This window comes from Polypterus senegalus, chromosome 1 (genome assembly GCF_016835505.1).
Source record: "Polypterus senegalus isolate Bchr_013 chromosome 1, ASM1683550v1, whole genome shotgun sequence".
Taxonomy (NCBI): domain Eukaryota; kingdom Metazoa; phylum Chordata; class Cladistia; order Polypteriformes; family Polypteridae; genus Polypterus; species Polypterus senegalus.
In genome coordinates this window covers 323,859,271-323,871,394 of record NC_053154.1, presented here as the reverse complement: position 1 = coordinate 323,871,394, position 12,124 = coordinate 323,859,271, and the positions used below count along the sequence as shown (strand labels likewise).

General features: G+C 35.8%; 1 protein-coding gene across 1 annotated transcript in view; it reads left to right on the top strand.

Annotated features, from left to right (window-relative positions):
- The window catches only part of shtn1 (shootin 1), a 283,793-nt gene that overhangs the window by 257,296 nt on the left and 14,373 nt on the right, over window positions 1-12,124 (top strand). The window contains exon 9 of the mRNA XM_039737252.1: window positions 847-993. Coding sequence (XP_039593186.1) covers window positions 847-993 — 147 coding nt within the window. The remainder of the gene's footprint in view (window positions 1-846; window positions 994-12,124) is intronic.

The window sequence follows — 12,124 nt, the reverse complement described above, 5'->3', positions numbered from 1 at the left end:
AATCTCACTCTCTGCTTCCTACAGGCGTCCAAAGCTGTACATTTTAGAATATCAGGTTACTTGACATTATTGCTTACTATGTGCTGTTACTGTACCCCACCTTTAACATGTGTATTTTTATTGAATTTTATAAATGGGAAATGTGAGAAAGGTTGGCCAAAATCTACTTTAAAATGGCTTACTGTTTACCCATCAAACTTGAGAATTCCCAGTTTATTCTCCTCTAAGTGCACTTAGTGATGCCATTACTTTTCGTATCACTGAAGAGTCCAGTGTAAGTAGTCCAACACTTTGCCAGAGAAAGCTTTAAAATATCTGCCTCCAATCTCTACTTGTACTATTATGAGTAAATGGGAATTTCATAGGATTCATCGTCACAGGATCCCACATGCAGCCCAATACTGAGATTTGAAAGCAGCTTGCAAATTGGGCTTGTTCTTCTTGCCGACATGAAGCTAATTATGTCTGTGTTGATGCTGAATTGCCTGCAAGCTTCCTAAGGAGAGAAGTTGTGAAACCATTATTATCCTCATTCACTGACCAAAATTCCTGTGGCCAACTGGGCAGTCTGCAGCTTCTCGGCAGATGTATTAAAGATCCTGGAAAATGTTAAGTGATTTCTGATGATAAAGCTACGTCAACCAAGGTTTCTGTCCACATAAAAAGTACAATAATTGCAATTATGAAATATTCAATGACTGAAAAATATCTTGCTGCTTTATTTGCACATTTTTAAGTTCCTTATATCATTACTTTATCTTAATTAACAATAATACATTTTAATAATATTTCTGATACTAAATACCCACTGTGAGATTTTTGATTGCTGTGTATATTTTATTTTAGATGCTTGTGGAGCAGAAAGTACTCAAGAGGCAAAGCCAGTTATTGATGCAATCTGTATCACCAGGTGACCAACTTATGAAAGCTTTGGAAGACATTGCTTCTGTAACTCAAACCTTAGAAAGAGAAAGAATTGAGCATGCACAGAAGGTAAATAATGAAAAGAAACCTAGTAATAAAATGTAAATGTCTTAATATTATAGTTATCAGGAATAAAGTCTTATTCTGTTACTTGTTCTGATTAGCCACAGTAGTCTTCCAATACATGTGAAGAGGTTAATTGCAAAGGTTAATTGTGGTAAAGGCAGTGGTATTTTTGGCTTGAAGATTCAGTAGGGGTGCCCCAAGGTCCTGGGAGAAAGATGCAGCAAAGGTGTTCATTAATTGTGAACATGGGTAGAGCTATCCTGAGAAGCTAGCCATAAAAGGAAGGTGTGTGTGTGTAAGAAAGAGAGGGATGATCAAGCACTTAAAGAACAACACTTATTGGACCCTTTCCACTGCTTGAGGCTACTAGCCTTAGCATGAGGCCACTGGTGAATGATCCTGGTTTGAAGGACTTGGTGAACGTGAATGCAGGTGAAGTTACCCCTAACCGCAAGTGAGTGGTGTTAATGTGCAGGCAGTGAATGCAGCAAACAAAAGGTCATTGAAACTGCATTGTCTATGTTTGCTTTTTTGAATATTTTTGCTGCATTTTTCTATTTGTTCTATTTTTATATTAAACCTTTTCATTTATAAAGATTCTTTGTCACCCTTCAATGCACAAGCCAAGGTTTTCAGTCATCCTTCTCTTCTGGGGCTTTTGATATTTTTTGGGGGATGTTTGCTGTTATTTTGTCAGCTGCCTTGTTTGGGGTTTTCTAGGCCAGAAGCTTGAAGTTAGCAGTTTTCAGGCTAGCTTGATATGGGGTGAGTCTCCATGGGGAGGCTGGTTAGGTTAAAGCCCCTGTATTTATGGTCATTATAGGAGGCCTCATTCTCTTTTTAGCTATAGAAGGACATTTGAATCATAACCAGTCTCAGCAAACAAGTCCCAAAATGAAAGCAAAAAAGATCATCTAAGAGCAGATGAAAAAATAATCAAAACAACAGTAAATACAGACAGGAAAATAAATACTTGCACTACTCCATAAGAAACAAATGATCTCCAATACCTGAATTTTACAGCAGACTTCTATAGTCAGAGGACAGACTCAGGGGTAGTGAATTAAGGTGGCCATGCCTCCTGGGGCTCCACACAGAAAGCACAAGGAACATAAGCACTTTTAACAGGACAGTACACAGTTACAGAATTACAATTGAAACTATCAGAAATAAAATAAACTCATGAAAATAATAATTCAAAATTATCAAAAACAACAATCATGAAATACACATACATTAACACTGATACATAACTACCAAAGCTCTAATGCTAGTCCAAAATGTAAAGTCTTTTAACTAAGTAAGGTGTATTTTAGCCATTACGGCTGTGAGACAAATCACCATTTAGTGAGTGCAGACATTTTGTTCAAAAAATTCAGTAAACCGTTTTCAGTGCAAGTTATTTAGGCAAGCTTTTTCAAGGTAAACTTTTACTCAGACATGTGTGTTGCATAAAGTAACAGATGTGGGTCTCTGGATTATATTTTGATTCATCATTTGTCTAAGTTTATACATTTTTTTTCTTTTTGTCTGCGTTTATTACACATTATAATCTTTGTTGAGAATGGCTGGTAAATGAGTAAATTGGAAAATTGGATATAGCATAAACAAACACTTTTAATAAGATGAGGTATTTAGCATGTAATTTCATGATCAAAGCTTTTAGATAGAGCTGTCCATCATCGGAGTGTTTATTTATTTATTTATTTATTTATTTATTTATTTATTTATTTTCTGTGAATAACATTACGTGGTCCAGAACCATGCATAATGGGAAAATATAAAAACAGATCGCTCATTGCTGAGTTCTAATTACAGTATAAAGGGGCTCATCCAGCTGGACATCAGCACACTGTCCATACACCAGTCTGACTTCTGACAGGCTACCTAATGATGCTTACTCTCTCTCATTTGCAAAAATGTCTCCATTATTTATGCTGTTCTTCAGCCTTCATAGATATAGTTGTTTTGATATTCCTGGCTTTGTGACTTTAAAATAAGGGTGTTATTAATTAAAACATAATATCCAGATTTTGGTAGTGTTCTTTTTTGCTGTTATTATGCAGATTCATTTTTGTTAATAAATATCACTTTGCTTTAAACTTTGGTATTTTGTACATCTTGAGTGGCTGAGTATCTAAGCTATTACAAGGTACCTAGTGTGGGCAGTTTAGCTCCCACAGATTTTGTGGATGAGAAAGTTTACCTCTAATAGACTGGAAGGTGTAGTGCAATGTTGGTAAATGAAAATAAATAAGATGCATCAGCCTTCAGTGTCTTGGGGGCACTATGGTCTCACATAAATTGTTCACAAAAATTGTATATAAGTATATGCATAGCAGTACCATTAGTGTTAATATAATTTTGACTTACCCTGTATTTTGCCATTTTGAATTTGAGTGTTTAAATCCTTTTTATTTTTCATTATTAGATGTATTTTTTATTAAGAATTCTTTTTGTGAAATAATGGCACAGCAGTGCTAGTGTAAGGCATGTAATGTACTTGTTTAACTACTGAATTTACATTCTCTGTTACTGGTTATTTCTTCCTTATTAAAATATTATCAGAATATGTAGATGTTCCAAAAAGTATGTAGTTGCATGGGTTTAGAGAGTAAAGTAAAAATAAATAAATTAGTATATAAAATAAATAACCATAATGTAATTGTTTTTTTTCTAGAAAGTAATGAGTAAAGATTCCATTACAGTATGAGAGAAGTAATTAGTAATTTGTAATGGATTACTTTCTTTGAGTAACTATCCCAACTTTGTAAATGGCATAATCACTGGCAAATATGCAAACATTATTAAGTATACCAAAGACAGATGTCATTCATTTGAATTTATCTTAGTGACTTCCATATTTCCCCTGACATGGATATTAAAGTTGCTACATTATGAACAGTGCTTAGGGGACTAACATTCTTCTTGTCTTTCTACTTGATTGCAGTCATTTTGCCTTTTTTGCCATGCAACTACTCAAACCTCAGTGAGCATTCATTCACCCGGAATATCACGGCGGTTTGTATGCACAGTGCCGTATGCCTCAGTTTCACTATCTGTGTCAACATATAATGACCAGTTCACATTGTCACCACTATCACTTGATTCAACTAATGGTTCAGTTTCAGCTTGTTCTAAAAATGGATTTAATGCTTTTTGTTAACAATCCATTGTGTTTAGGTTGAAAGCTCTGCTCCACCAATGAATATTGATGAGTTAACTTAGAGTGGCAAAAGAAATATTCATGATTTTTTGTAGCATCATGTTATTTTATCTGCTAGATGACCACAAAATAATGTCCCAAGAGGTATTCATGCGGAACACTGTAAAGTGGATTGTTAAACATCACCCCAATTCTGACTTGAGCTTAATCAAATTTACACAGAATTACAAGCCAGAGTCACACTCGGGGTTACTAAGAAGCTTAAATAAATTTGAAAGTGTTATGTTTTGACACCTTGATTCACCTGTTGCATTTTTATATCTTATTTCCTGTCCATGCTGTATGTTTTGAATATATTCAAATGATTAATTTCCCATTCACATTCATAAGCTTTTTTTTTAGATTAAGACCTAGTCCACACTAAAATGGATGTATTTGGAAACGCATCCTTTTATAATCTTTTGGGACTTTTGTCTATATTGAAGCAGCACTTTAGACAACTGAAAACAAATTATTTTGAAAATGTTCACCAAAGTATGTAAAATTGAAAGCACTGAGTCTTGCATAGCCATCTACATCTGGGGAAAATTAAGTTTTTCTAAAAAGGAGACATGTCATTGGCTTGTGGTCAGGCACTGACTTAAGTGTTATCCTTTGTGAGCACATCTGTAGCCGTTCATGGTTACTGGGCCTTGAAATACTTCAACACTTTGCTATATTATTTTTTTGCAGGAATCCCACTCTGTATTTTGTAAATCTTTGGCATCCTTATACAGTACATTTTTGTAAACTTAAAAAGAAATTGTACTTCATCTTTTGTTCACACAAAGAGGTCCATATTTTTTCCATGTTCTGTTGGCATCTTGGCTAATAAACCATACATGCTCAATAAGAGAGAATTACACGTTCTTGCTACTTCAGAGAGGATGATGCACCTTTAGAAAATGATCTGAAAATACTAGTGTGGATGGAAAACTTTTGAAATTAAAACAGTGTTTTTAGATTTATTCATGTTAGTGTGGGGGCGGCACGGTGGCGCAGTGGTAGCGCTGCTGCCTCACAGTTAGGAAACCTGGGTTCGCTTCCTGGGTCCTCCCTGCGTGGAGTTTGCATGTTCTCCCCGTATCTGCGTGGGTTTCCTCCGGACACTCCGGTTTCCTCCCACAGTCCAAAGACATGCAGGTTAGGTAGATTGGCAATTCTAAATTGACCCTGGTGTGTGCTTGGTGTGTTTGTGTGTGTCCTGCGGTGGGTTGGCACCCTGCCCAGGATTGGTTCCTGCCTTGTGCCCTGTGTTGGCTGGGATTGGCTCCAGCAGACCGCCGTGACCCTGTGTTCGGATTCAGTGGGTTGGAGGATGGATGGATGTTAGTGTGGACCAAGCTATAGTGATCAGGGTGTTGATTTTTTAGATCATGATAGCATTTCTTTTATATCCTTAACCTGAGGTTTTGTTAGATGTCCACGAATAATTTTGGAAATATCAAATTAGTGAATTCCAGCAATTCTGGTATTGTGACCTTTTGTGTAACTGTACTGGATTATTCTACTGTTATTACTTCTGAGCTGGTTACAGATCAGAACTTCGCTTTTGTGACATACAGAGTGTGCTCTTTGTGCTGATCTCATCGCAATCTTGTGATTGAGGAAAGTTAATGCTTGTTTTTTTTTTTCCTGTGTGTAACATATTTGTAACATTTGCTCCTAAAAATTGCTTGCCTCAAAGAGGATGTGTGGTACTTTCTACAGATTATTTTCTCTTTAGAAATGTTTTGCCATTTTTTTAAGCTGCATAGGAGCAACGTTGCGTATGTGAAGGAGAAAAGTAGGCCCTGAGGAGGCTTGTATTTACGTTACAGCATGTGTAGCAGATGGTGGCTGCACAGGCATAGGCAGTGAACTTCCTACAGTGCAAAAAGTTAAGTAATTAATCAATATCCTCATTGCTTAATGTGAAACTGGAAGTGTAAATCTATAGTATCCATGGAAAGAAGGAAAAATATACAAAATAAAGAAGTGAGGACAAAACACATATTTACAGGAAAAAGTACATTTAATCAAGTACACAGTAGGTGGATATGTTTGTGCTAGAAAGTAAAAGAGAGCAAAATATTATAGAGAGTAAAGTGGCAGCTTGGTGTTAAGAGACAAAACCTCAAAGGGAAGAGAACAGGAATCGTAACAATAATAATAAAAAAAGGTATCAAAGGCTTAGAGGTAATTGAAGTTACAGTCGCACAGCAAGCTTTGAAAATACTTAAATAGCAGCAGGATAAAGTCCAAGGCCTGTTGTGGTATTACTTACAGTTGATTCAGGTGCTCAGAGGAGGTCAGCAAGGATAAAGCAGGCTTGAAGTTGTTTTATAGGTATATTTCAGTTCTTCATTTAACAAGGGTTAAACATTTCATCCAGCAAATTTAATAAGGAGGGCAATGCAATGTCTTTTAGTTTGCTGGACCTTTTAGAAGCTTGCTCTCTGGAGGCCTACATATGTGAGAGGTGCCAGCTAATCCAGCACCTCGAGTATAGGATTGGTAAACTTGAAAAGATGCAGCAAAATTTTTGGCATGAAAATTCTGGTGGGACCACACAAGAATGTTTCTTTATGTGTACAAACTTGTCTAACGTTAACATTAACTTAGTTAGCTAACAATATCCAAATCTTTTTTACTAATGACTAGCAAGAAGTGCAAGTTCATGTATCATTCAGGTCACAAAAAATTGACACAATGGTGTATACACTTCTTCCATGAGTGACGTTAGCATTGTGATTGCCTTTTCCATGGATCCCTTTTTTTGTTATGACACATCATGTACTGTTTGTATCTACCAAAGAAGATATTTTCATTATCTTTTATTTTTAACTATACATATGTAAAATTGTTATTATTTATTGCAGTAGTATTATATGTTTAGTATATTTTAAGATTTTATAAGATTATTCATCTAAATAAAAAGTTACCAAAATGTCGTCTTTTACAGTAGCTGAAAGCAACAAAATATGCTTTCATTTTTTCAATAATACCTAGCCTATGATAAATAATTTTAATAAAAATTTTAATTTCTATCATTATTTTGTTAAATCTATTTAGAATGAAACATTGTTAGTTTGAACTTTTTCTTTGTTTACATCTATCCGTGATATTTTAATAACCTTTTAATTTTTATTTTATCTATTATTTTGTATTTAATTACACTATATTTTTTTTTAACAACCCTTCACATACAGATGACACACAACATTTTTAAGCAGTGTGGACTGAAGTCGCTTCTGGAGCCCATTTGAGATTAGGGGCCCTGAAGCTTAAGCTTCATTAAATTCATAATAGATCCATCCCTGAGTACTGATCAGGGATAGTTGAGCTTCCTACTGCATACCATGGCTTACATCTTGCCAACCCCATTTAACCTCAAGACCTAGGGGAAGAGGAAGATCCATCTTGTGGCGTGACACTTTGTAACAATTTGACAGGATGTCCCAAAGTGTTAAGAGAAGGCCAATATAGATGAAGTCATGATAGGATCCTTATGGAAATTGCCAAGTGGGTGAGCCAACAGAGCATCAACAGACAGCAAGAATCATCACCTGAACTTGGCAAGTTCTTAAGGGAAGAAATAAGGTTCTTAGTACAAGAACAACTGCCAAGAATCCCTCTTCCATCATTCTTTGGATTGGGAGATGCAAGTGGATTTGAAAAAGAAACTTATCTGGCTACTGGCTATACTTCACCAGTTAAAGAAAGCCAGTTATCAGGATTTCATCAATGAGGCTGTTGTCAAAGGATAGGAGGCAGTGTTATTCTGCATCAAAGTTGGTTGCTTTTTTCCAGCAGTATCAGTACTTTTTATTTTTACAGAAGATCAGGCTGGAACCCAAACATTTAAAGAAAGCCACTAGGGATATTGCCATGGTGGCTGAGACCAACTCAAAATAGTTATGATTAACAAGAGCCCGCAATTGGAACCCTTCCACAAGTGGAAGCAAATGTTTTTGCTGCACCACTCAGCCATATTCTAGTCAATGTAATGTCTTGGGTTTGATGTATTCCTAATACTGATCCACTTTCTTTTTATTTTTCAAATGACTGTGGCTACCTTTAAGGGGACAAGTGGTACTGTACTTTTTTACCTCTTCGCTGGCTTGCACCGCATAGACATGAGTAGGAAAAACTCAAAACTAACCAAAGGAGCACACAAACCAATTAAAAAAAAAAAAAAAGCTGTCCGTCATTTGAATGATGAAAAGAAGAAGCTCCCCATTGCTAATTAGAAATGTGCATACACACGTTCAAGAGTAAACCTAGAACACTGTAGGGCTAATGGAGCTAGTATCATGAATCGGAAACAGGCCAGCAGTGCCCAGAATGAAGACAATTGGACCTTCTAAGAAAAATCAAGATATTTTTAGATAAGAAATTACATCGCGTATATGATGGACAACTGGAATAAATGCTTAAGACAATCTTGGGGGTTGCTATAAACATTGTAATAGTAAGTTAGGCCCTTAGTGCAGAAATGCCACTGCTGGTTAGATATAAAAGAGAATGAAGTTTCATAATCTCTTTTACCAGCGTCTTGGTTCATGTGAAATGACAAAAGAGCCCTTGTACTCTATATGAGTAAATTTAGTCTTCTGTCCTCTTTTATCAAGCCCTCTTTTCCTAGTGTTAAAACTTACCGTTTCCTTCACAAAATACTATGCCTAAATATTGAAGTCAAACGACATACAGGTGAGGCCTCATCTGGACTACTTCAAGCAGTTTTGGTTTATGGGCTACAAAAAAACACATAACACAACAACAAGACAAAAGTACACAGAAGAGCATTGACGCTGGTTGCAGGACTAAAAGGTATGAGCTATGCATAAAGATTTAAAGAATTAGAAATATTGCAAAGTTTTTCTTCACAAAGAGAACGAAAGACATATGGAATAAATTACCAAGTAGTGTGGTAAAGAATAGGATTTTAGGGACCTTCAAAACTCAACTTGATGTTATTTTGGAGAACTTAAGTGGATATTATTGGTGAACTTTGTTGGGCTGAATGTCCAATTTTTATAATATTCTAATGTTCTATTCAGTTTTGGAGAAAGACTGTACGAAACACACACCTCACAGATATTAAAATAACAGCTCTGATGTGTGTTCTGAGTTTTTTTTTCCAAGTAAGGAAAACAAATTTTAAGGTGAGGTAGCTCTATTTACTTATCATGGTACCAGAGAGTATTGATTAGCACATACACATAATAATTTCACTATACTCTGTACACTTAATGATAATGGCCCTGTAAAGCAATATGTAAAATTAGATGCTCTGTTAGCACAGCTATGATTACACTTTATTAAAACAGGATAAGGAGCCGTCTGATTGTTCAATGTACTGTGATGAATCTTGAGAAACCACAAGCACAAGGTCTCAAAAATGCCCACTAGAGAGGAAAACCATCAAACCTGAATAGCAGCAAGGACAAACACAGAATCTTTATAAATAAAACGCTTTATACTCCACAAAAATGCTCTGTAATAACAAGACGCACACTGGAGCACAAAATGCAAAAAGGAATTGCCTGAAAAGACAGAGGCAATCAAAAGCAAACACAGACCCAAAACGAAACCCAAAGAGAAGCCAAGAACAGAACAAACAAGTTGAAAAATCCAATCAATCACAAAAGCCCAAAGTACAGACAGAATCATAGTAAATGCTTACCAACTCCCAAGCACATTTGTGTGAATCACAAGGGATTGTGGGTTGCCCCCATATCTATAAAGGCCTGATGACAATCCCTTGTAGTGATATGCTGGTGGTGCTGGCCATGGGGAACCACCCACAAAACACAAGGAAAATAACACAGACATTGGGAATACAGCAAATAATAAACAGATGTAACATAACTTAAACATTAGGAATACAGCAAATAATAAACAAAAGTAACATTAACATAAACCAAAGACTCAAAAATGAACAAAAAGGGCATAAAACAAGAATCTGAAACCTAGACACCGGAGGAACCCTGGATGAAACATAACAATTGCAGTGCAATGTATTTGATAATTTTTTAATAATTTCTCTGAGCTGATTGGATCTGATTATTCCCTATCAGTATTATGAAGTCCTCAAAAACATTTATATATATGGAAGGGCTTATTCTGCTCTTTCTTTGTTAATGGTCCACAGCTCTTAAATATATTCTTAAATTATTTAATTCTTATAAAATTGCATCAGGTTATAAAATTAATTGGTCTAAATCAGCTCTCCTTTCCTTGAATTGCTCTTGTCAGTTGCCCATTGTTCCTCCATCTATCACCTGACAAACTCATTTAAGTACCTCAGCATATACTACACATTACTAACCTGGTCCAGAGCTTTATACTTGTAGTCTCTCACTAATGCTGCTAAATTAGATGACCTTTACTTATTGACACTGTTAAAAGTAAAATCAAATATCCATATGTGCAAATATGCTGAAGAACACAAACGTTTTCATACTTTTTGATATAATTGTGCATCACTAAATTGAGCATACCAGGGGTATTTTATAACAGTGAACCCTGTACATTTAGCTGGTAAAGAAAATTTTCCTCTTAAGATCCATTTAAGTTGTAACTTCTTTTCTCTCTCTGTCTCAGTGGCCCCTTAAGAGTAATTTTAGCCAGAAATCTTGGGATACTGCAAACCAAAGCTTTTGCTTGGAAGCCACATCTATAAATCTGGGTTATCCTCCCTTTACTTCTATATGGATAAATCATGTGGCTCCACAGCTGACATTCTAGGGACAAGGTCTCACAGCTAGTAGTGTAGATGTGAACTTTCTTAAAGTAAGTCTTGTAAAATGTATTTCTGTTGCCTACTGTGGATAGACCTGATTCTCTAGCTGGGACTAAAGGGCTTGTCTCAGGATGGGTGTTGGCCATTCTGATGCAATGAACTTTCGAGTAAATTTATTTCTACAGGATCATGGCTTCAATAATGGTCATCTTTGCCTCAGCTATAACTCTGGGAATTCTGGGCTTATTTTACTAGCTGATACAAAGACTCTTTACGAGTTTTTAGTGATGATGATGAATAACCTATCTTGCTACTATACACAGCATACAGTATGCCTGAAGATTCATTATGAAAACAAAGTTTTAATAGATCTCTATAAAATTTGGATTTGGTAAAGTAATCACACCAGCTGTCTTGTCAGCAGGGAAGACGAGCGTTATTTCTTATTCCATAGCTAAGAGTAGCTGCTTGGTTAACTAAACAGTGACACCAAATATTACAGCAGGATATTGAAAAAATGGCATGGGACAGTGACTGCTGATAACAACAATTTCCAAAGTTTGAAGTAGGAAAAATAACTTAAGAGGCATTTTAGTGTAGGTTTTGTTGCAAATTTGTTATGCTAATGTAACAGGTGTTCAGCATAGAAATCTCTTACACTGAGATCAATTTTAAAGTCTTTAAATCCTGTTTCAAAAGGCACTGCCTCATACATCAGTCACACTTATTCTTGCACATATTCTTGGAAAGGAAGACTTGCATTTTGCATGTGTGATGTACAGAAAGTGTCAGAAAGTATTCAGACCGTTTCACCTTTTTCAGATTTTGTTATGTTGCAGCCTTATGCTAAAGTAGTTTAAATTCAGTGTTTCCCTCTTCAAACAACACTCAATACCCCAGAATAACAAAGAAAAAACAGGATTTTAGGATTTTTTTTGTAAATTTATTAAAAATGAAAAAAACTGAAATAGCACATTGACCCAAGTATTCAGAACCTTTGCTATGCCATATTAAATTTAGCTCAACTTAAAGGTTATCAAGACAATCATCATTGAGGCGTTTCTTCGTCTCATTACGAGCCCTCCTTGTGGTCAGTTTATCTGGACATAATTAGGAAGGACACATACACATTGTCAGCTGTGGAACCTCATATAGATAGGTATCAGAGCAAAAAACAGGCCATTAGGTCAGACTAACTGAGT